Below are 27304 nucleotides of genomic sequence, written 5' to 3' on the forward strand. Positions count from 1 at the left end.
ACCACCAGACATTGTCCTCCTCATGCTTTCTCCCCCATTGGCCTTTGAATTAACAAGTTTGTCACAACTTAACTTTTTGCAGTTTCATATTTTACAAATATTTACTTTAAGTAAAAAAATACTTTAACTATTTAACAAACTACCTTTCCAAAAATATAGCTATTATATTAAAAACACTCGTTATTCTTTTATTAGACCTTAGTTTGTATTTAAAGTTGAATTCTTTCAATAATGACCACTTTTCCCAACATATTTTGAATATATCACTTTTAGAGGAAACCTTCCATTTGAGTTAGAAAAATTGTAAAACATTAATATTGTTAAGCAAGAGTAATTCAATATTAACTGCTAGGAAAAAAGCATTATATAGTAATCCTTCTATATATAAAAAAATAAAAAACAAAATTGTTTATTACCAAACAATTTATCACAGTAACATTGACAAGACTAAAGAAAAATTATTACAAAACCTTTTTAAAAGTGCAATATACAATAACCAACTTAACGGACAGGAAGGGTTTTAGTATAAATTATTAAATTATTTTTTAAAATCTTTTTATTTTAACAACAATTTTAAGAAGCAAAAAAACAAAGATTTTTATTTACTAATAAATTCCGCCTTTTTATTACAATAGTATGTGTCCCGCTAACAGTCTTCTTGAGATATGGGGTCAGGCAGCGAAAAATTTCAATATCCCGCCTTCAAGTTTCCTTCCCTTTCCCCCTACCAAAGTTTTAGTTGATTGATTACACTGCGAGGGCTAATAAAATCATTACCGCGTAGTGAGGTATTTTGGACGCTCATGAGAGGCGACTCAGTCTCCTGGCGCCCCTTATCCTCCCAACTTTTTTTTTTACCTACGCATGATCCAATCAGTGCCGGACAGTTTCATCACTCACTACCGTCACACAAACGTTTTCCTTTGGCCATCATTTCATCACAGCAATGTAAGGCAAGCGTACCTTTTGACCAAAAACATCATTTTTTATTATAATAACTTACAGTCCTACTATTCTTTTATAAAGTTATTGTTCCTTGTAAAGAGACCTAGTTTACGTTGTTATAGCAATATGTACCATTTAGAAATCTCAATTACAAATTCCATAGGGTTTGGAATGAAAGTACAAATTTCACAATGTATTTAATAAATTATGTATTGAAAACCCTAGTTTAAATTTGAGTACACATTATCTCTAAAAACAGATGGAACATAGTAGTTAAGTAGTGATACAAAACCCCCCACCATAACTCGAACATATTACATATTCTTAACTACAATTCTTCTTTCATGGAACTTGATGCTAGCCAAACTGTCGTAAATTGTCGTCGTCAATCCAAGTTTGTCCTGTGTTGCCTGGTCTCTTGCTGCGCATCTATAATGATATGGTTGCTAAGGCACTCAGACGTTCTTGGGACATGGTGTTATTGCTTGGCGAAAGATAGTTCTTTATCAGTTTAAGATTTTGAAAATGATCTCTCTGCACTTGCAGTTGTATACAATGGTTAGTTGTCAAAAAAATTCAAACAAGCATTCACAACATTTGGAGAAAGTCTGGTGGAACCTAACTTGAGCACGCCAATCGCAACGCACTATTCCAAAGGCTATCTGCAAGATCATCTTATACCTTTGAGTTTTTCCACCGTGACCTTTATAAAAAAACTAACAACAGTTTATAGCCTTTACAAAGCTGTTGTGGAACCTAAGAGTTAAGGAGAACTAGGGCGTCCATCCTTGGTTAGTTTTAAATATCCAAAAAATATTTGCTTGATTTCTAAAGATTTCTTCATCACTGATGCTCCAACTAAAAAAAGAACCGGCTTCAGACATTGGAACGGTAAACTACTAGTAATGTGAGTAAAAAGCACTCAGCCTCCCAAATCAAACCGCTTCTGTACAGACTTTTTGTGTTGTTGATTAATGGTCAAGGCTTACGGTCTTGAAACACCTCAACCCGGAGGAATAACGCTTTTTACTCATATCGTCCTCTTAAATAGCGGTCATTCAACTTGCACTTCATCCAAACATTCTTGTCTTTCTTTTTTGTTCTTGAGTCAATTGAAATGTGGTACTCAAAACTTTTTCATTGCAAACAAAAGCTTAGTTGCATATGCTTTAACTGTTTGCACCACTACATTTCCTAAGTTTGCTTATAATTTTTTGTTTTTTATAGATTAAATCGAGCATTTGTTTTGCGTGTTCCAAGTCTTCTTCGGTACTTTGAAGTTTTTTTAGAAATTATGTCCATAGTTTCAAGCAACACACTAATTTTTCAATAACTATCAATATTACTGTAGGAAACTGCTCAAAATATTTCAAAAGTGATTTAGCTTGGTTTACTTCTTCTTGGTCTTTACCTTCTAACGTTAGGAAAGTCAGTACTTTCATTATGTCAAAATAACCACATCGAAGAGCGTCGACGGCTTGATTTCAAGAATCAAGAATCAAGATCTTTATTAGCCATTAAATAATTTTTTACAAATTACAAATAGGCTTCGTCAGAGTAAGTCTAGATTTCCTAAACCTATATTATGTACTAGAACAATGTTAACAATTATAAAAAAGGTTAACTAAGATATAAAATTTTTTCACAAGACATATACTCTTCAATTGTATAAAACACATTAACACTTAAGCCACTTTAGATACAACTTTGTAAAAACTCATTATTTGGCAACAATCTAAATTGAAACAGGTAACTTATTAAAGAATCTCAACTGTTGGTATTGGTAACTTTTCATTGTTTTACTTAATCTAATATTTGGTTGCAACCAGTAGGTCTTGTTTGTTTTCTTGTTTGATAATTATGCACTAAACTGTGAGTATTAAAAATTATTTATATATTACTTTAACAAATATTAAATTGCTATAAATATACAAGTTGGTAAGTGTCATGATTTTATATTTACAAAAACTTGCTCTGCAGGATTCTCGATTAGATAACCCAGCCAATACCCTTACTGCCTTCTTTTGCCATGTAAAGGATTTTTTTGCAGCACTAGAATTACCACCCAGAGGCGTACACCGTAACTTAAATGGCTGTGAAAGAGACCAAAATAGGCCATCAATAAAACATCCGGGCTCACCACAATACTTTAGTTTCCTTAGTAAGAATAACACTCTTGACAATTTCTTACAAAGGCCATCGACATGTTCATCCCAGCAGAGTGTACTGTCTAGGGAAATACCAAGTAGTTTAAACCGATTTTAAAAAAGTTGTCATTAAATTGTGTCTAAATTATTTTTCAATGAAAAAAGTATACTCTCAGTCTTACTATCGTTTATAACCAGATTATTGGCAGAATACCATATTTTCGCTAGTTCAAATGAATTGGTGAGTTGAGAATTAACTTGTGAAACATTAACATCAGAGCATATCAATGTTGTGTCATCAGCGTATAGCACTGATGTTGAAGGTACATTATAACTAAAATCATTTGTAAACACTAAGAATAAAAAGGGTCCAAGGACTGAGCCTTGAGGTACCCCTGTACTTACATTTAACACATCAGAAGAACAGTTATTTACACATACAAATTGTTTTCTATAGCTAAGGTAACTTTCAAGCAGTTGCAATTCTTTATTCCTTAATACCGTAAAATTCTAAACTTTTTACACAACACTGAATGTGACACTAAATCAACTGCTTTTGCTCAAATCAAATTAAACTACAGCCAGTAACAAGTTTTTTTTTTTCAAAGCCCTTGAGAATAATGTCAATAACAGACTCAACGGCCATATTAGTGGAGTGATGAGGTTCTAAAAACCAAACTGAAGGGGATATAGCAAATTGTTAGATACAAAATAATTCATACAGTTGCTTCAAAAATGCAGGATTCAATTACTTTACTTAATATGGGGACAACTGCAATATTGGACGATAGTTCTCAGGGTTATTTCTGTCACCTTTCTTAAAAATAGGTGTCACCTTGGCAAATTTTAAACACTGAGGAAAACTACCTTCAAGAAACATGCGGTTTACAAGATAAGTAAGTGGAACTAATATTACAATCTATTATACCTTTGATTACATAATTGGATAAACCAAATACATCCTCACTTCGAGAGTTGCTCATCTTGTTAACTACATCCTTAAACAGTTTTTTTTGTCAAATTGATTTCCACCTGAAGTCATTTTTTACATATTTCAGGGCGGGGAAAATTCCTCAACAGATCAGCCCAATTAACATCATTTGACATGTAGTTTACTGTGTTAATTTGTGTATTTGTAAAATAATTGTTCAATACATCTGCAGAGAGAGAATTTTTTATTGTGTGTTCAATATGCCCTGATTCTTTTTTAACAATTTCCCAAGCCTTTCTACATTTATTTTTTTGCATTTTGAATCAATTTATCATTGAGACTTATTTTAGCTTCACTGATAGCTTTGTAGTACAATTTTTTAAACTGCATGTATTTATTCTTGTCAAGTTGGTCTGAACTTAATTTCCACTTGTCATATAAGGCGAGCAAGAAAGTGCGCATCAAACTGGAGTTTGGGAGTAAACTGACTTCTTGTTAAGTGATCACCTGGTTTACAACTTAATTTGACACTAATCAATGGACAATAATAATTAAAATGAGTTACCAACATATCTAACAAACATAGAAAAAAAACACCATTTACATCATCGAAATTACTTAAACCTGACCAATCAACACCTTTTAAGCACTCTCCTAAGTCATACAATCTATCTTGTGAAATGAGACGCTTTTTTATATGGTTTGTTCTCACCCTTCTCTTTTGAAGTGATTGGAAAGAGAAAAACTAACAAAAACACCCTGCATGGTCAGAGATTATGTCCTGTTTAAGCAAGGAGCAACTATACAGTTTCCTTGTTGATATTAGTATACAGATTATCCAAACAGGATGTGTTTCTTGTTGGCAAGCTATTCGTGTTGTATAAATTTACTGATCTAAGAACGTTTAAGAAGTACTGCACATGTGGCGTATTCTGTTCTAAGATATTAACATTTAAGTCACCAGCCAGGGCAAAAAACTTGTGGGGCTTGGTCATTAAATATACTAATAGGTTTTCTAAATTATTTACAAAAGCATAAAAATCAGAAATTGGGGAGTTCTATACATACATACAATAATAAAATTATATATTCTATCAGCCTAATTTACAGAGGGTTCACACACAAAATCAAGACAGTATTCAGAGACATCAATTACTTCATATTTCAAAGATTCCTTTAATAAAATTGAAGAGCCTCCGTGAATGTGAGGAGGTTTGCGACAATAAGAGGATGCTAGAATGAAACTATCAGGCACATACAATGAAATTTCTTCCTTCTCAAGCCAGTGTTCATTCAAACATAAAATATTAGTGGCATGGTGCTTCAAGATTGTTTCCAAATGACCAATTTTGTTCCTAAGTGATCTGATATTTAGTGTCAATACCTTTAAGTTGGTTGAGACTGGTATGGTCAAATGTTTGTCGGCTGTTGGGTACTTTATATTATTCCCTAATCTAGATTGATGAGATTCATTAGTTATCTTACTTGTATTAACAGAGTTAGGACAGATTATCTATTTTGCAAAAATTACTACTACTAGTGAAATTACACTTGGTTCTACAAGTCAGTCTATTATTTAAGTCGTCGGACTGGAATCCACAAATTCTTGGTTTTTTTCTTGGCCTGGAGTGGATGAGGGTACAGTATATGATAGTGGTCCTCTTGCTTGCTCCTCCAGTTGAGGGGTGGCCCATCCATAGAATGCTGTTGTGTTTGAAAGCAAAGTTTCTACACATTCACCATTCATAGTTGCACCGCGTCCAGACGAGGTTGATTTTCACAGGTGTAAAATTCGTGGGCACTGCGAATTGTAGACTCCATGTTGACTTTGAAGGTGACATGTAATGCAACAGCAGTACACAAAATTGTCTTTACCAATTTTGTTCATGTGTAGGCCATGGTGTGTAAAATTGGGGAGCGTGTTTAAAAAGGTTGTTTGATTGGAATAAAAGACACATCCCTATTTTCCAGCACTATATCAATAGATTTTGTTTATTTATATTTAATATAGTTTTGTTTCCATTCTGGTTGATCATATCTGTAAGGAATTGACGTCAAAATTTATATTTGTATGTTGCAGTTTCTCAATATTAAGTCTTGTATTAGGGATTGGATATTGCCACATTCCCTTTCATAATGTAAGCTGTTTGTTCCCACCTATTAAGACAACTGCATCGTTTTTAGTGTAGTTACAAACGGCCGCCCTCCTCAATGTTGTCGCAAATGTATGACATTGGAGCTCCTGGGTACACATTGCCTGTTACATTTGCCTCTTTTTTAGTAAAAATACTTTGGATGGTAGAAACACATTGTTTGGCATGGCTGTCCCCAAATATCGCAATCTTTGGTACATGTATGGACTTAAAGCAGCTTGACCCTTCAGATTCTGGCTTATAATGTCCTGTGGGTGCTGTCAATGGCTTCTCATTCTCACCATTGTTCATGTTACTGTTCTCAACAACATCATTTAAACCATCACTTAGTTCAACACTGGCAAAGATCATGAGGAACACTGCTACATTCCAATGAGGAACTGTCCTGGTGTGTATTTAAAATTTTCTCAGTTGCATTATTTGTTTTGGGAGCCACAAACATTAGTGATTTAAATCAAATGTAGAGGGATATTTGCCCTATTTTGCAAAACAAATGCTTAATTTAGCCCTTTTTTCTGCCACAGTTTAACTGGCCTAAATTCTGGCAACATCTTTGTAACAAAAATATCTGTAGGATATTTTTTATAATTACTTTTCCACCGCTAATAAAACAATGTATTCCACAGTCATTCCCATTTCTCTGGGTTGTCCCTTGTATATCTATAATGTTTGGATGTGAACTTGAGGCCTAAATATTCACTGAGTTTTATTTGCCACAGTTTGAGTTGGGACACAGTTTGAGTTATGCAATGAATCATACTGGTAGAACAGAGACTGGGATTTATTAAATACCAGTAAATTCCAGTGGGTTCCACTGTCAGCTATGTCACCACTGGAGTTATTAATAGGCATTAGAATAATTTCTTTTTCAGAAATGTGTAGAGGGTCCAGGACAGCAGCAAAGTCATTCAATAATTTTACTGCCTGACAGACAGACGGATTTAATATATAACATTTTTGGTGTCTGTCTGAGCTAATTACTGTAGTATTTAAAATATCAAGATACATTTGGATTGGATCATCAGTGATCCAGCCACTCGTGTCTAGCAGATCAGAGAAAAATTGTTTCATCCGGCAAATTCAGACTCTTTTGTATTAAACATGCTCTTTAAATTCAAGTTTTTCATTTTCCTTTGAAAGTAGATTACTTTTTAAATTGTTTAATTCATTTTCAAGCAGTTTATTTTTTTCTTCCAACATTATTGATCATTTCAGATTTAAAGTCTTGACTAGTTTTATTATTACTTTCATTGTGAGAGTCATTAAGTAATTTTTACCATAGGAGACAGTTTTTTATTTATTTTTAACTTAGATCTAGTTTGTACAGTAGGGACTATTATTTTTAGTAATTCCCTCCTTCATCTTACTGTATTGTTCTTTCATAATATTGATACTGTTTCATTTTAAATAGACTCCATCTATGTATAATTAATTAATGTCCAATAATGTTGCTCAGCTGTCACAACAATACTGTATAGCAAGCAGTGTATTGTGACTCAGAGATATCAATGATTGACAGCTGGCAGTGGCAGTGGGCAGATAACAGCCACCTGTAGCATGGACTGGTGGGCTGTAGTGGGGGAGACAGTTTCCAACAAGGAAATAACCCCAGTAGTCAAGATATATCTTCCCTGTCTTGAATTAACTAGAAATTAAGAAAATGCAACCATTTCACTTTGGTTTCTTGTTTAACTCCTCAGTTAGTGATATAAAAATGTATATAGTTCTTTTAATTGTCTTTAAATATAAGTGATTTTCAAGAATTATCCAGTTTTCATTGTACAAGAAAACATGTGATTTTTTCAGTCTGCTAATGTAAGTAACTGTTTATATGTATTTATTAAGAATAGTTCACTACCAGAAAATGAAATTTTAAAACTAATTATGAACTTAATACTTATCCAAGACGTTTCTCACTTATCTGAGTTCAAACTAAACAATAAAAAAACCGCTAATATCATCATTTCATGCAAACACATTCCAAAACAATCTTGCATAAAAACCTTGCATTCTTGAAGTCCACCTTGTTGGGCACACTTTCTTTAAGGTTTTTTTGTAACAAAGCCGACTTAGTCAACAGTGCCCATCTTGATATAATTTAAAAAAAAATACATAACGACTTTGAACATTATCAAAAAAGGTTCTGATTTCAGGAATGTTTGATACTGAATCGTTGATTACCAAATTAAGGGCATGAGCACAACAGTGAATATACTTGGCTGCAGGATTTGTTTGTTTTATTCTTGCTTGAAGGCCTGAATATATACCACTCATATATTAAGCGGCTCCATCGTAGCCTTGCCCTCGAACTTTAGATATATATGAATACTTTTCTATGATATTGAAAACAACATTTGATAAGTATTCTGATTTCTGGCTTTCCACTTCCAAAAAGCCCCCGAACGCTTCTTCTATGACTAGTTGTACTGGCCTGTCGCCTGTCGATAGTATATTTCACACGCAATTGCATGACTTTGCGAATCTTCCCACCATTTTATCGTCTGTTATATGCTATGTGCAGGACCCTGTCCGGACAGTTAACTTGCTTACAGACAAAACTATGTGAAAATCAAAGTGGAGTATCACAACTAGTTAGTTACTATGATTTTATATCTACTTTGCCAAAAATGTGAGCCACTGTCCAGACAGTTAACTTGCTTTACAGACAAACTATGTGAAAAACCAAAGTGGAGCATCACAACTAGTTAGTTACTATGATTTTATATCTACTTTGCCAAAAATGTGAGCCACTGTCCGGACAGTTAACTTGCTTACAGACAAACTATGTGAAAATCAAAGTGGAGCATCACAACTAGTTAGTTATTATGATTTTATATCTACTTTGCCAAAAATGTGAGCCACTGTCCGGACAGTTAACTTGCTTACAGACAAACTATGTGAAAATCAAAAGTGGAGCATCACAACTAGTTAGTTACTATGATTTTATATCTACTTTGCCAAAAATGTGAGCCACTGTCCGGACAGTTAACTTGCTTACAGACTATGTGAAAATCAAAGTGGAATATCACAACTAGTTAGTTATTATGATTTTATATCTACTTTGCCAAAAATGTGAGCCACTGTCCGGACAGTTAACTTGCTTACAGACTATGTGAAAATCAAAGTGGTGCATCACAACTAGATAGTTATTACGATTTTATATCTACTTTGCCAAAAATGTGAGCCACTGTCCGGACAGTTGCGTTTATTACTTACAGGTAACAAAGTAATATCATCTAATATGATTTTTTTTACATAAAAAACCACAATAGCACCAAGTGAACTAAATTAGTGAGTTGTAGTTTGCTGTATATTGAGTACTTAAAAGGAGCCTTATCCCACAGTGAACGTGTTGTAATAAATTTACTTCTTTGAAACTTCAATTCTGTTAGTATTAAAATGTTTAATTTATCTTAACTTTGGATGATTTAAAGACAATTAAAAGCAATGAGAGGTAAAAAAGTAACCAGTTTATCATAATCATCTTTAGGATACACATAACAATATTCACCATGATGGCTACAAGAAAAAACAACAGAACCTATGCTACCATTCAGCCAGTTCTGTCTAGAACCAGCTTATAACTGTTATAATGATGCATTTACTATGTAGAGTTTTGTTTTTCAACATTTTTATTGTTACATATAGTTGCAATATATTATAAAGGTAATCACAGCAAAAGGTTCAAGCAGTTAAATGTCTAAAACAGTGAAAACAATTTGATCAACATATTTTTAAATTCCACATCATTTAATTTAGAAAACTGCCAATAAAATTCGGTATCTCAACTTCTCACATCATTCTTAAGGTATTTACATGTTTAGCTGTATTTCTTGCTTCATCTATGATCTATATTCATAAATTTAGGAGGTTTATACATACAGAATACCCTAAAATTAGTAGCTGTTTAATAAAACATCACAGTAAGTCATACTCAGTGCTTATAGCTTTTGAAATCGCACTTTAAGTTATCATTTATTACATACAAGAACCAGGATGTAGCCTACTCATTATTATTAATAAGTAGCACAGAATATGTGTCAAAACAAGTAAAATAAAAGCTATTAACAATATATTTATATTGAATCGAAGCAAATATTACTGATAAAAACCAAATAATAAAACATTTTGTAACAAAACATAATTTAATTCTAATAAAACTGTACAGCGATTGAAAGACAATTTACACACAAGAGCAGATAAATAAATATAAGTCAGATCTGCAGAAAGACAGAGCGAGATAGAGAAGCACAATGAAGAAGGGGGCTATGAAGAAAGTACCTGGTCTGGAGCAGTGTCATTGGTCATGGATCTGTCTTCCTCTTCATCGGAGTCTTCTTCACCGGACGAATCAGCTGACCCACTACGCTCCTTCATATCTGTTCACATTAGAATTGGGGAATTAAAATTATGAAAGGCTGAAAAGATACAGGAGCTAAATCAAAGCATTCAAAGTTTTCAGATTACATGTCTTGCACCTCAGAACACGAGGAAAACATGATTAGAGCAGATACCCGATCAAAAAAATATAAATTAGTAATAATAGCTCTTGACAAATTTTGTTGGAATGTAGAACAGGAGCACATTTTCATACCTCATGCAATTAATAATTTTCCTTTATAATATCATTTTTGGGGCGAGAAAAATCATTGGAAAATGCATATATAAAAAAAAACAAATATATTAATTGATCAGCAGTGTTTTGACACACAGTGTGAATTAATACACTCAAATAATAATCATGACATCAGCCACATACGCCTGGAAATAAGATTACGTTTTACACAAATTATGCAGTCACAGCACTAAGTATGATATTAAGCCAATTGTCACATCCATAATCAAATACTGTCATATCATCATCATGACTACCACTCAGAAAACCATTCATCATTCATAACAAACTGTACAATTCAACTGCAATTGGATTTGGCCTAATTATTGAGATTTAGATAAAAGTGAGAACTACAAAGTATTGAGGGGAATGCGCCTGGCGGCACCAAGTAGAAACACTCCTTACTTTCTGAATAGCGCTTGATCCTATACCACTGAACAAAGAAATGGCAATTTCCTCACCTGATTTGTTTAGTGAGTTGTCATTGGAGTTCTGCTGGGCCTTGGCACGAGACAAGGTGTCGTAACAGTTGAGGCAGACTCTAAGCGGCTTGGAGGACTGGTTGGGGAGGAGGAACCGCTTATTGGAGCACGGACCACACACTACGGCCCCACACTTCCTGCAGTGGTGCTGTCAAAAAAAATATCGAGTTAGCATGCCTCTCTGGGGAGTGTGGAGAGCATTAAGATCCAAATTTGATGGTCACAAGAACTATTCTTGAAGAATCTATGACATTAACACATTTAAACCCTGTTGACAAGTGTAGAATAGAATAGAATAGAATAGAATAGAATCTTTATTCACCACAAGATATTCCATAGAATACATAGGCAAGTCATGTAACTATGAGATTAATATTTCTGCACACAAGCCATTGTTTACATAAATATAACCTAAGCCAATGGACTATTTTAAGACTACAGTAGGCCCTATAATATAAATAACAGCAATATAGTATTACAATACTAGTAAATATTTTAATCAAAATAGCATTTTATAAATTACAACAGGCCTAACTTAAACATTATAATAAACAACACATTGGACATTACAATAAATAGATATTATTTTACTTAAACATATATTTGTTTAGCACAAAGTGACAAAAGATTCTTTGAAAGCGTCAGGTCAGGCTAAAATCCAATTCGGACCAACTCTCAGAAAGAAATTCTTCCACTTTATAAAACGGATTTTTTAATAAAAAAATTTATGATACAGATTTTAAATTTATCATTTTCTAAATTCTTGACTGGGTCGGGTAACTTATTCATTAATCGGCTTGATATAACTATGGGATTTCTTTCACTTTTTAATAGCCTATTTTGTGGTAAATTAATTAAAATTTGCAGATCTAGTATTGTGGGAATGAATGGAGCTTCTTGTATGTACCTTGTCTAAATTAGCTCTCAAGTACATGAGGACACTGAAATATGTATAGGGAATGTAAAGTCAATATTCTTAATTCAATAAATAATTGTTTACAATGGGCTAATCTATGGGAACCAGTAATTACTCTTATAGCTTTTTTTTTGTGCAACAAATATATCTTCTGACTTGGGAGCACCACCCCATACTATTAAACCATAAGACATATGGGCATGAAATAAACCAAAATAGGCCTGCCTTAGGCCTTCCCTTTCCAACTCACCACTTAACCTTTTTAAAGCGTAAATGCTTTTACTAAGCCTACTTTTGAGGACAGATATGTGTTGGTGCCAATTAAGGGTTGGGTCTAAAGTTAATCCTACTTACTCGCAAGCTACTTGCGTTCACCGCTACCGTTGAGTATTCTAGCACCAGGCCATCGGCGTTCTGGTGAAGTCTCATGGGCTATCTACCTGTACCATTTAGTTGTCTGATGTTTGTTTCTAATTGCTGAAAGGTAATTGTTTGAAGTGAAAAATTTCAAAGTACCCTTGAACCAGGAAATATTGGAAATGCGAGACATGGTCGGAGAGTGGTGGTTCTTCACTAAAGATTTAGACATTTCTCACAATGCAAAACACTTCTATTTTTCCCTAAAAAAGAGGTATTATAAGAAATTTTAAGTCATTTGTAGCTTTTATAAATTACATCACTCTTCAAATAAAATCAAGACAGCTTGGGATATTATAAATGGCCATAGGAATACTACTGTCTTCAATAAAACGCAGTTGATGGCATTAAAAACGAGGATGGTTCATTAATAAAAGACCAAAAAATCAGTTGAAATATGTTTAACGAATATTTATAAATGTAGCTCTGCAGTGCAATGCCAAGGACAATAGCCAGCATTTTCATACTGGACTAATCAAATCTTTGGCACCCTCCTTTTTCCTTACTCCAGTTTCTGAAACTGAAATTGCTGACATTATAGGTTCCCTAAAAACCAAGACATCTTCTGACCAATATCTCTTCCAAACTGCTCAAAGACTGCACTCTTTTATTTATCCAACCACTTATTCATCTGATAAATTATTCTTTTGAAAATGGCATTTACTGATTATCTAAAACTTTTTATTGTGAAGCTTATTCATAAAAGAGGAAAGATGGATGAAACTGATAACTTCAGACCAATTTCCATCACATCTACATTTTCAAAGGTTTTTGAAAAAGCTGTGTTTAAAAAGGTTATGGTAGTTGATTTATCAGAGTGACTTCTTTTTTGAAAATCAGTTCGGATTTTGTAAAGGAAAGATCAACTGTTAATGCGATTTTCGCATTAAGTAATAGGATTTCTTTTGACCTGCGAAAAGCATTTGACATGGTTCCTCATGAGTGACTTCTGGAAAAACTTGGGCTGATTGGTGTGAGAGGTGTAGCTTAAGAATGGTTTCGATCCTATTTGGTTGGTCGTCATCAATCTGTCAGCATTCCATCCGGTGAGGGTCGTGTACATAAAATTTGTCAGAGTTGGTTATGCACCAGGGTTTAATATTGGGGCCTTTACTATTCATCATCCTTGTAAATGATATTAGAAGCTCCGTAGCAGATTCTGGGTTATATGTGTTTGCATATAACATTTGCTTGGTAATCAATGATAAAATGTTGTAATGTCTTGGAGATGGACGCTTTCATTCAGTCAAAAAACATCCTTCAGTGGTTTTATAGTAACAGTCTTCTAGTTAATACAGCTTAAGAGCCTACACATTGAAGATGTTATAGCTGAATCTGATCATTTTGTAAAATTCTTAGGGATCTCAATAGATAGAAACCTGAATTATCATTATCACATAAAAAATGTAGCTGTAAAGTTGGGGCTCAGTATGGTTTGGCCTTTGCAGATTGTTTTCTTTTACAAACACTGACATGATGCTCACTGCATACTGTGCTCTCATTTATCCACATCTCTCTTATGCCGTTGGTGTAAGGGGTTCTAAAAATAGTTACAGAAAACAGATTTTTATTTTAGAACAAAAAGCAGTTTGAATAATAACTCATCTCAAACCAATGGATGCTTGCAAACAGTTATTCGACTCAATAAGAATCCTTACCTTTCCCTCAATTTACATTTTTCATACCAGACTTTACTTTGAAAAAACCCAAAACTTTTACAATACCTTTTCCCACAATCTAAATATCAGATCAGAAACAGAAACAAATTTAACATTCCAAATCATAATACTTAATTTTTTAAAAACCCAATGTTTTATGATTCAATTATATTTTTCAACGCTCTTCCCGGTTCCCTCAGGATGGAAATGAATTTCAATACGTTTAAAACGAGGTTTGAAGAAGTTCTTAATTTCCAAGTCTTATTATAGTGTTAAGGAGTTTATAAATGCATTTTGATTGTTCAAATTATGTTATTATTGGATGATGTATAAATTATTGGCTCATGCCCATGGTTGTAAAATGTTGAATTGCAATAAAGGTGATTTGATTTGACTTACACACTGCATAATGAGTAACTAACTGAGCAGTTCACACTTATTAACTGATGACCAGTCAAATATAACATTTTACAATGAAGCATGCAATGAGTTTGTAAAAAATAATTTTCATCTAAATGATACGGACATTCTACTAGTAGGAATGTTACACAATGCACATTCCAGTAATACTATCTTCAGATACTACAGTGAACTCACCCTTCTGTTGAGAACAGTGAACTGATTCTTCTTGCAGTGCATACAAACAGCTGCCTCCGAGTCTGGCACCCACACAGCAAGCATGAACCTCCACCGCCTTCTTACCACCTAGGAACCACAACATCAAAATGAACATTGTGAATGTTGAGTTCAACTCTACTTCACCTTCTGTTGAGAACGGTGAACTGATTCTTCTTGCAGTGTATACAGACAGCTGCCTCTGAGTCTGGCACCCCCAAAGCGGCATGAACCTCCACCGCCTTCTTACCACCTAGGAACCACAACATCAAAATTAACATTGTGAATGTTGAGTTCAGCTCCACTTCACCTTCTATTGAGAACGGTGAACTGATTCTTCTTGCAGTGCATACAGACAGCTACCTCTGAGTCTGGCACCCCCAAAGCGGCATGAACCTCCACCGCCTTCTTACCACCTAGGAACCACAACATCAAAATGAACATTGTGAATGTTGAGTTCAGCTCCACTTCACCTTCTGTTGAGAACGGTGAACTGATTCTTCTTGCAGTGCATACAGACAGCTGCCTCCGAGTCTGGCACCCACACAGCGGCATGAACCTCCACCGCCTTCTTACCACCTAGGAACCACAACATCAAAATGAACATTGTGAATGTTGAGTTCAGCTCCACTTCACTTTCTGTCTAGTGCAACGTCTGAAATCTACTGCTGAACTAAACATTCACACTGAATAAAATCCTTCTCACCTTAGCTACATATGTATAAAATGAATATTGATGAAAAACAAAACTAACATATTATCCTGTCAAAACTGTCCGATTAGTAGATTAGGTTACCTCAGTTTCAAATGTCCAACACTAAAATACAAAAAATTCAGTTGAAACTTTTCCACAAAATATTAAAACTATGGGCTAAATTTTTAAAATACAATTAAATTTAAAAACCTACGATACCAGCTACATGGTCAGGTCCATAAGTTTTCGGTCTAAGGAAGAAGGAAATATGATTTTTTTTAAACGAAGTCTATAGTTTTTCTTAAGACATAAGAATATTTTCTCATATAAGTTCTAGAATTTTTCACCTTAACCTGAACATTTTTATCCGTTGTTTTAGAGTAGAATATGAAGGGATGGACTGTTCATCCAAATTTAATTCGTGCAGGAGTAAGGTTCTGTTTACACAAGAATTTAATCAGCGCACAATAGAGTATCATTGTGAGACAGCACTACTTCCTTCAATGTCAGACACAGACTGATAGTGCTGGAGAGATTCAGGCAAGTGATAAGAAGTGTACAGACAGTGATAAGAAGTGTGGAAAAAGAATATAAGGTAAATAGATTGATATTACCTTGTTTAGTAATAAGTGTAGAACATATTCAATTTAGAAAAGTTTATATAATGTCGAATGATTTGTTTTAGGTTCTATTAAAAAAATTTATATAAGATTTGGAAATGGAAGTATTAAGAATTTAGTTAACCAAGGATTTTGAAAACAGATGTAAAATAATTTGATTCAATAAAATTTATAGTTTTCGCTCTGCTTACCAATTGTGACGATTTGTATGGGTTTTGTGGAAACAACGTGTCACCGTGCAGGACTAGGCTTGTAGCCGCCTGCACGATGAAGACCGTGGAGCGACCATAATCCTAATTACACAATATCCTCCTGCCAGCTTTGATAAGTATTTAAAGTTATAATTTAAGGCCGAATCAGTAAAAGTAAATCGTTAAAACAATTTATTAACCGCCAAAGATAATTTACACATACCGACACCAACCCCACGCAAACCTCCCATCACGACCAAACCCGCCCCGACATACTAACAATTTAGAATTTACTACCACCCTATAATTTTTTCCCGGCACCTAACCCCCCCCCCCTGATTATTAAATCAATCCATAGTGTAACACACAATACTTAAAACAAATAATAAAACTAAGACTTGCGACAGGTAATATTTCCGTCACTGCCACTCGCCGATCAGACGTCCTCCCTCTTTCGCCACTCAATCTAGACTCCTCATTATCAGACCACGGTCCTCCATCCGCACGCGGCTTATCAGAAAGACCGGTTCTAACCGTTGATTCGGCGGTCTGATATATGTGGTGGGCAGTCACCACATAGTGGAACCAGTCCCAGCCAGAAGGGCTAGCTGGAAACTTACAGACCTATGTTGAAAATTAATCAAACTTACATTTAGGTAAACTTTATCTCATATCTATCTTTCACCCTCGGGGGCTCAAATTAAATAAATTAAAGAAACAAGTTTTTACAATCAAATATTATAGTGACCCATTCAGTATGCATATAGTATGTCTGCCAGTAGGAGGGACTACAGAGAAAGACGCTATCATACGCTGAAGAGCACCCTCTCAATGCTAACTTGTCTGTCTACATCAAGTTTTGAATTACGTATGGTAAAAAAGTTTAAATAAAAACTGCACAACATGCAGATAACACCTGAAAAAAGTACATTTAAAAAAAATGAATGATAAATGTACACATAATGTTCTGCATGCATACCACATATAACCACACATAGAAGTACACATAATATCCTGTATGAAACTTGCATATATTAATATTATTATTATTATTATCTATTATTTGTTCCATTGTAGAACTGCTACCTTATTGTGAAGGAACTTGAGCCTGGACGTGCATGGTCAAACCAAACTTGCAATAAGTCAGTTATCTGTTAAATCTGATTTGATATATTGTTCACAAAAATTACTCTGGTCTGTTCTTGTAGAATTAGAAGTAAGGACATTTTAGTTTAAACATTCTAAATGGCAACCATTTATAAAATTTATTTTTCCAAATTTGACCAAACTTTTTTTATTGATACACCCTGTGAACATAAAAAGTGTACCACAGTGTGGTTTATCAGGTTTTAAACAGGTTTTCACATAAAAATAAAGACAGACAGACAGACAGTAAATAGAACAAGATTATTGGTTGAGTTTGATCTTTTGCTTCAATTCACCCTAGCAAAAATATCCTTAAATTTGCGTCAAGATTTTCCGATGACGTACATTGCGACAGTTAAATTTTACCTAACCACATCAGTCGTCAGTGGTCTTGTAAGTGTTAAAGACACTACTTTAATCATAAAACATTTACTTTTTCTCAGCAGATCTTCGATGCACTTATTGATGTGTGCCATCCACTCCTGCTTCTCCGTGGATGTGGCAGCATACACAGCAAATGACTTAGACGCTGTTCTGATTAACCACCCATTTTCTCAACTCTGGAGCATTAAAAAAACATTTTTTCTTGTAGAAAAATCTACCTATAACTAAAAATAATGTTATTTTAAAAGTAACACAAAACCTCTAACATGCATGACAGGTTTAAAAATAAAAATTGACAATTTGTTCTAAGTCATCCATAAAATTCTCATGTATTAGAGCATTTTGATATGTTCTTCAACTTACCAGGAAATTTAGTCAATTGAGACTAATCACAAATTAACACCATATTAATACTAGTGGCCATACTGCAAATATTGGTTTGTTTGTAATACCCCTTTGACATAGGGGTTTGACCCCTTGTAGATCGATCCCTAGTCTTATACTAACTGACTAGGAAAGTCCACTAGTCATGGAGAGCATTAAGAGTTGACACTAAAATTGTTATCCTTGGAAATCAGTCCCTAGTCTTGTACTAACTGACTAGAATAGTCTCGCTAGAGTCATGTAGAGCATGAATAGTTGACACTGAAATCGTTATCCTTGGAAATCAGTCCCTAGTCTTGTACTAACTGACTAGAATAGTCTCGCTAGAGTCATGGAGAGCATGAATAGTTGACACTAAAATCGTTATCCTTGGAAATCAGTCCCTAGTCTTGTACTAACTGACTAGAATAGTCTCGCTAGAGTCATGGTGAGCATTAATAGTTGACACTAAAATCGTTATCCTTGGAAATCAGTCCCTAGTCTTGTACTAACTGACTAGACTAGTCTCGCTAGAGTCATGGAGAGCATTAATAGTTGACACTAAAATCGTTATCCTTGGAAATCAGTCCCTAGTCTTGTACTAACTGACTAGAATAGTCTCACTAGAGTCATGGTGAGCATTAATAGTTTAGTTGACACTGAAAATCATTATCATTGGAAATCAGTCCCTAGTGTATCAATCAATAACATTGTGATCAAATCTTATAACATAAAATGAGTATTCTGATTGAAAGCTATCACAATTTACTATGGTGTAACACAATTACATTAAAAAATTAAAATTCCAGTCCAACCCTTATTTAATGCTATTAGTCAATTATGGTGAAGATTTATAAAAACTACTTTCCATTTCAGATGTATTAATTAGAGGAATAATACATTTATATCTATATAAAACTATATGTTTGCAAAAACTTTGCCACTGTTATATGTTACAAAAATACTATTTCAAAATAATCTACTGTCAATAATAAACTTTAAACATTACAGATTATAAATATACATTAATACTTACGTCCATCATCCTCCAGTGATTCTAATTTTACCTCCTCTAAAGGGATTATGTGTTGCTTGTTGTACTGTAAACGAGACAAGCAAGAGTAAGTTTTATGAAAGATTATTTGTTACATAAATATACTTCCAGATAAATTTACTATTCTAAGGTAAACACAAGCACATACAGTGAGACACAGCGACATCTGTGTACAGGAACTTTAGTACTTTCAGAGCTAAATTAAATATGTAACGAGGGGTCCCTAAATTACATAATGCCATTACGAGGGAAGCTGGGGGTGTGAAGCAGCGTTACGTAACAATTAAACCTCAAGAATTAATTACTTGAATTCATGCACAAAATTTGCTCCAAAGATTTAGGAGATAAAAAATTTGTGAAACACTGCGGGTAAAACATTGTCTCTATCATAAATTTAAATACACCAGTTGACAAAAAAAAAAAATGGTGATTCATTGAACAAGTGCAAGTGCTTTGACAAGCAGAATCCCAAATCATCTGTCATCAGGGCATGTGGATTACAGTCCAGTGTATGAACTATAACTAAACAAACCAAAAAACTGTAACTGTAAAAGTCAATTCGGCCAGCCGAATTCCACATAACTATATGAGCAGTTTTTTTGGCATATAAAACTATATGAGTGTTTGTTTGGCAGATGGAACGCTCATCCACTTTGTGTCAGTATTAGCAGGACGGAGTATATGATGAGGAATAAGTCGTCTGTGTTGCTGATATAACTTCAGCTCAAAATTTTGCCTTTTATTTTAATTACTATATTTCTTACAGATGACATCTTACGGTGCTAGACATTGATCCACTTGCACAATAAATTTCTCTGTATTGAATAAAATATAATTAAAGATAAAAACACTACTAGATGTTTTGGTCAGTGGTTGAATCTAAAACCACCTGGGGCCGATGCGCTGCTGACCAAGACTTCATCTCTTATAGTCAGATGCGTGAAAATTTCAGCTCCCAAAATACATGCATTGCTTAGCATAAATTTCCACCTCTCTGCTATTAATGTGACTATCGGTGCAGAAATTATGTTTTTTTATAGTATGCACCAAAACAATAAACGTAGGTCCTGATAGCCACATTGGTTTGGTTCAAGTGCAAATAATTCAAGTTTTCTTCTAGCTTTTGAAAGAACACTGTTTATAAATTCAGAAAAAGTCATTTTGGAGTAAAAGAGGACAAGATCCTACAAAAAATACTTCCTCTTGTATATTCTACAACCTCCAACCCATAAAAATGATTGTATGCATTTATGTCTAAAGTTGTTTAAAGAGAAGTAAAACCTTATGGTTAAGATGGTGTATACTGCATATATTTATTTAAGCATTCAAAGCTAATTAAATGTTACAATATAGGCTATAAATATAAAAGTTTATATATTAAAAAATTTAAACTTCTAATGACTAGAGTATTCTTAAATATGGCATTGTTTAGAGACCTAGAAGATTCCACTAAGATCACAAACCTTTTTGTATGATGCTATATATAATATCTTTAAACGTGAAAAATATAAAACATATCAGTTTTATGGTGTAGTTACTGATTAATTGGGTTAAAAATGTTCCAATTATTAAACATTCATTGCAAGGGAGGTTCAAGTAGTTATCAGTCACATAAAAAGGCAGTAGATGATTTAATCAAAGACCTTTTGAAAATTAGCTTCCTTACAACGATAAAGAATCTTGGATGTTTGTTTGTTACGCTCCGGTTAGAATTGAATGTTCTTGACCATCTTTTCACAATACGTTTTATACTCACATTCGCCTAACAAATCAAACAATTAAATAATGAATTTAACAACATTATGGCTTGTCATTAATTGAAAAAGGCTACTCAATTACAAAACAAGGAGTCATAATGCGACATGAAAGAGTTTATGTGAAATGTTAACCTAATAAAAAATTATGTTACAAACCATTTTAGTTCTTTTTCATTCTAAAAATTAAGTAGAATCTACAAGGGAACATTATGAACTCAAGATCAGTAGTAATCCTCTATTGCCAAGGTAATCAAATCTTTTTAACGACCATCTGTTATGATCCATTTAATCATTTCATTGTCAAAGCTGTTGGAAAAACTGTATTACCAAATCTGTCTCAGTCTATTTATAAAAACAATAGCCTACATTTGACAAGAGAAATTTTAACTTTAAAACAACAGATGATTTAACTACTTAAAAGATTAAAATCTGTTGACAACAAACATTCTACAAGCGATGATATATCCATGACATTGATAAACCACGCTCAGTTTAAGCCCTATCAATGACTCATTAATAAATTCACCAATGACTCATTAATTCACCATTAATTTGAGAAATGTTTACCTCTATGCTGAACATTTCCTAAGTTGCAAACTAAATTTAATAAAATGGTGAGAAGAATGCAACTTGTTACAGACCACTGTTTTGTTTTTCATTTCTAACTTTTGGAAACATTTATTAATGTGTAATAAACAAATAAATTGTAACTTTAACTAAAAAGAAATAATGTTTTTTTTTAAGTACAGCATGGATTAAAAGAAAATAATTTACCACAACTGACTGATGAGACTCTGGCACATAAGATACAAGATAGTATGTATATCTCTTCATACTTTAACTGAAAGCGTTATCGCCCAGTAATACGTTCAATACACTAACTAATACAAAAGTAACAGTACCCAATGATAGATTGAATTAATAAGAATTATATCAAGAAAATAGGAAGCAATATATTGATATTAGTCACATAAAAAAACATATATAATCTAAGACAACTTCTTTACTAAATATATGTATCTTGAATCTTGAACATAACTAATTGTAACTACATCGATATTATATCAGTGTTTATTTTAGGAACGTTATTGTTCCTCTATTATTTAACTGTAGGGTTTATAGTAAAACATTTTTTTTAAAATTGCACATTTGGTTTGTATAAAACTTACTAATTTTGTACAAGTCAGTAGTAGAAATCAAAATATCATACTTTTTAATTCTACCATTGGTTAAGTATATTTAGAGATGTATACTACTGGATGGAGAATAAAAACAATTTTACATTAACAAAAACAGAGAAATAAATCCAGTTATTCATTAAATTGGTTTAGTCACACAACTTAAAAAAAAAACTAAGATATTTTTATTTATATGGACCCGAATCAAAATTGAAGATACTATTTTATATAATCCTCTAGGCTGAAAATTGATTATCTAACTGGTTACAAGTGTTTAAGTTTAGTTGATTAAAAAACATATTTACTCCACTTTTTTCTTGTTTATAACAATGTTCCCATATGAAAACTAATATATCGTTAAATAGGAAAAAATTGGCGAGCTTTGGGTTTCTTGCGGCACATTTTGGTAAGAACACCTTCACCAACTAGAACTCTGCCTGGAACAGCTAAAGGCTGAAACAAAGAGGCACAATCAATGTGTTTATGACACTAATAAGAATATATTACAAAATCATTTTTATAAAATTACACCCTTCATGCCTATTTTATAAAATTTTTATACCTACTGTCTTCTAATAATATTGATAAAAAGGATTATTTTTATAAATTGAATTCGTGATCGATTCACTAATTACGTACCTGTCCAGAACTGCCAAAGCAGTTTTCCACCATGGCAATGCGGCGAGCATTCGCCTCACTGTTCACTGTAAAAATATAACGTCAAATTAGGTTATGTGGAACAAATTAACTGAAAATATACGTACATAAGGTATTACACACAATTTTAAAGCTTGTTATTGACGATGGAAGGCTTGAAGTGATAACAGGATTTTGGACATTATTCTGGTGGGGTCAATACATCCCCACCTGACGAAGAGGATAGAGCCCAATCCATGAAACGTTGTGTTATACCTTTTGTAACATATAAACAATGGCAAATTTCCAAAATCCTGTTTTCCTTTCATTACATGATGACTAAAATAACATTAACCATGCTTGCATTTAAAATTTGATATGTGTTTTTTCCCACATAAAGAATATACACTCTTGCATTATTTAATGATTTTATGGAGCATTAATTGTCATAGATTACTAATCAGAAATGGTTAATAATATAAACTCCTATAGGGAATTGAAGTATACCAGAGCATTGGCATTTGGGGATTATTTAATATCAAATTCACCGTGAGTTTACATAACTATTCCCAGAAATATTTATTATTTTAACCTTCCATCCATCCATACATCGTGTATAAATAAAACCTAAGGCCACAATTTTACTAAACAGTACAATTGATACAGTGTCGTCCAACAGATCATCGTCTGGGGTTACAGGAATCAATCCTTACAGTCACAACTTTTAATTATTCTTGATTAAAAAAACTTTAAATGTTAAATATAATGTAACAGAGGTATATCAATAACACAATCAATGTAACATAGATAAGTAATCTAAATGGACGTACTTAATAAGATTTTAAAATGAGTATTTGCTCCTTGATAAAAAAAGCTAGAAGAGGTACTACTTCCAACACATTTAAACATTTAGAAGTGAGTAGACTTGAATAGGTTACGACAATTTAAAAGATTTTACAATTGGACGGATATTTTACAATTTTTATCATGAGTCATCTCAGGAAATGAATTTAAACACAATATCACACTATTTTATTTTATTAAAAATTCATTAAAGAAAAATTAATGTTAAAACTTCCTTCGTAAGTTTTAACAAATGCTTTGGAACAAAATTTAATCTATAATACTGAGTACTTGAATATGTAGTCTTCAAAAAGGAAACTGCTGCAAAAACATACAAATATAATTTTAATTTCTCTATTTTAATAAAATAAAAGTACAATTCTATACTTTACAATTATTTAAAAGGGACAAATAAAAACCTAAGAGTTGGAATTTCATATACGTTATACTGTATAAGAGTATATCTGTTAATGTTACTTATTATAACTAAATTGTATTTATTCCTTTGGTTTTCATTTCTGTTTATATCCCTAACAATGTAAAAAGCATATATCCTAAAAACTCTAGAGTTGTGGCTGCAAATTTGACTTTACTCCAAAAGCTCAAGATAATACATGAATCTGGAGTGAGAATGAAATGAAAAAAATGAAAATGTCTTTATTGAATACAACGTTAAAACATATTCAATTGGTGAATGACAAGTAATGAAAAGTAGTAATGAAAATCATTACCTCAGAATACATTTTACTACTGAGGGATTAGCAACTAAAAGGTTTCTTAAAACCAAACAATCCTTGTTTTATTTTATTTTAAACTAAATTATAACCTTTCTGCAAATAAACATCATACATACCAAATTTACTCCCTGACCTTGACAAATGCCTGACTATAAATTGATTCATCATGATTGGTTTTGTATTCCAACTACTTACAAACTATACGTAATAGCACTTAACTTACTCTTCTTTAAAACGTTACACCCAACACCAAAAGTCACTCTGCCTTTTCTAACTGAAACTGATGCTTTCAAAACCAAAAGCATACACTGATGCTTTGTACTTTGGACCCAAATTGTCTACACTCTATCTAAACAAGATAACTATAATTATTCGCCTTGTTTGTTCAAAATATCACAGTATGTAAGTTACCAAAGTCAGAGAAAAAACACAACTTACTTAGGCTTTTTTCATTAACACATTCTTATGTACAGAAATATATGTGTTCAAACATCCTGACAGGTAAGTGAAATTTGGTGTCTGAAATTGTTAAATTAAACTTAATGTATTTCATTCATAACTCGACAACCACACCTCATGTCACGTAAAAGGCTTTTGCTCAAATTTATACATCATTTCATTTTTGAGTTGTCCTGCAGACAAAAAGAAATGTTTAGAGTGCCCAGGCAGACACAATACATTTATACATTATTAAACAGCTGAACATAAAACCTTAAGAGTTTACCAACCCTACAATTATTTGAATGGAAAAATCCCTTTTAATAAAAAATGAATGGAGTATTTTGTAACAGCTGATCCACCAACAATAAGTGCAGTGCAATATCAGGTGATCAGTCAAGTTTACCAACCACCTGACTCAAACAGAATAAAATTTCTCTTCAAACAACCATACAAAAAATAGGTATGATTTATTTGATGAAAACCCACAAGGAAAGTATAAAATATGTGGTATTTTTGAAATCAATAAGAAATCTACTTTCTTTTAATTAAGTAAAAAAATGGATCGTCGCATTAATAAAAATTGACTTAAACCTTACACCCTGTGCACGCTGGTCTTAAAAAATGTTTTATTATGAAATTTAAAAACTAGAAAATGTTTCATGCAGATTTCAAGTAAAAACTTTACAATACAGGTACTAATATGAGAACTGTGACAGTTTGTAGATTTTAATAGAAAACAGTTGCCTAACCGCAGCGAGTGAACAACGCAACCAATAATTAACTTAACCACATTGATTTGTTGGTCTTGTTATTACGCACAACTTACACAAAAAATTTGGAATACACGAGTACCGGTATATGAATTATGTGCTAATAAGAGTATGTTGTGATAACAAAAAATATGTATTATTTGCACCATGATTTTGCATTAAAGATTTGTTTCTATGTTAACAAATTATGAGTTGGAACTATATTTCCAATATTTATGTAAGTGAACTGCCATATATTGTAAACAGAGACAATTCTTAAACTTGTCTAAAACAAGAATAAAACTTAGAAACACCTTTGCTATCTTTGAATATTTAGTTTAGTTTATTACTATAAAATGGATGTATATCCCAACCACCTTTTTTATATTTTACAAACTGGTTTTACAACTTTGACTTAGACTACAAAGAAATTATACTTCATTGTGAACAGAATGATACCCAATCTAGGTTTACAGTAAAAAAAAAGGTTATTTACACATTTTATAATTATCAAAACTGAAAATCCCCCCCCAAAAACAGCCTGCTTGGTTAGAGAGAAAAAATAAACTAACGGTTTGAGGGTTTAAAAACGTCTCATATTAAGACATAAACACTTTAACTGCATTGTGAATAATAGAAAAAGTAGGTACTTTGGGATTATACCGACCACACCCAGACATGAATCGTTATTTCACATTTCGTTTCTACTGATTACTAGATTAGCGTAGAACAATATTTCGTCAATATAAAACAGGAATTGTCTTATCGCAAACACCTCCCCATCCTCAGACAGAGGTCAAAGTCGAGCGTCTAGTAGATAACGTGATTGCAGAGTCTCGCCGGCCCGTTCAGCTGGTGCATCGCTTTGTTGTACTTCCGTGTTTTACCTCTACATTTCTCCAAACACACCAAAATTCAACAAAAACAAACATTTACCAAACTAAACTTTTTATTAAAAAAAAACACTCAAAACTTGTTTTTATTCTTGATCACATTCCGCCACCCAAAATGCGAGTGCCTCCGGGCCATCAGCGCGGGCTTCGGCAGCACCTTCGGTGCTGCCCCGCGCTGATGGTCGACGAAAGAAAAACATCCCTCGAGATAGTACCTATCAGTAAAATATCAAATTCTAGAGGGGCTAATCAGAAATATAAATTGAATTGTAATGGAAAGGCAATGATGTACCGTGCAAATCACGTGATGCCGCGCGGCCTGCCGTTATTCAGGATTCTCGAGAAAGATAAGATAACAGCGACAAACAATACCGATCACAATACCTGGAAATGCTTGTAAGTTTGTAATTTTGTAATTGAAGAGTTGTTTTTTCGTTCTATCATGTTTGTTTCTATAATAATTTCTATTTTTGTGTTCTTCATACTGGTGTGGGTCGGTATAATCCCAAAGTACCGAAAAGTATATTATGTTAGCAGTAAAGTAAAGATTTATTGAACATTTAACCTTAAAAGTAGTTTTTATAAGTGGTATTCTCATCTACAGCTGGTACGCAGCTACTTCACGATTTAAGAGGAGATTGAGCCTTTCAAGCGTAAAAACGAAAATCGTCCCTTGAGATAGTATCCAAATTCAAACTCTGATCACGTGAGCCACTCGTAAATGGCAACTTTAACTTTT

General features: G+C 33.1%; 1 protein-coding gene across 1 annotated transcript; it reads right to left on the bottom strand.

The window, feature by feature from the left end:
• Positions 1-10457: 10457 nt before the first annotated feature.
• On the bottom strand, positions 10458-22970 carry LOC124374258 (pleckstrin homology domain-containing family F member 2-like; the record flags this gene model as incomplete). Its single annotated transcript, XM_046832505.1, has 8 exons — positions 10458-10555; positions 11253-11421; positions 14862-14969; positions 15074-15132; positions 15233-15295; positions 15396-15458; positions 19314-19377; positions 22906-22970. Coding segments are annotated over 8 exons (689 nt in total), but the record flags the coding sequence as incomplete, so codon positions are not given.
• Between the last annotated feature and the right edge of the window lie 4334 nt (positions 22971-27304).

Source organism: Homalodisca vitripennis, unplaced genomic scaffold (assembly GCF_021130785.1).
Source record: "Homalodisca vitripennis isolate AUS2020 unplaced genomic scaffold, UT_GWSS_2.1 ScUCBcl_7686;HRSCAF=15475, whole genome shotgun sequence".
Classification (NCBI taxonomy): domain Eukaryota; kingdom Metazoa; phylum Arthropoda; class Insecta; order Hemiptera; family Cicadellidae; genus Homalodisca; species Homalodisca vitripennis.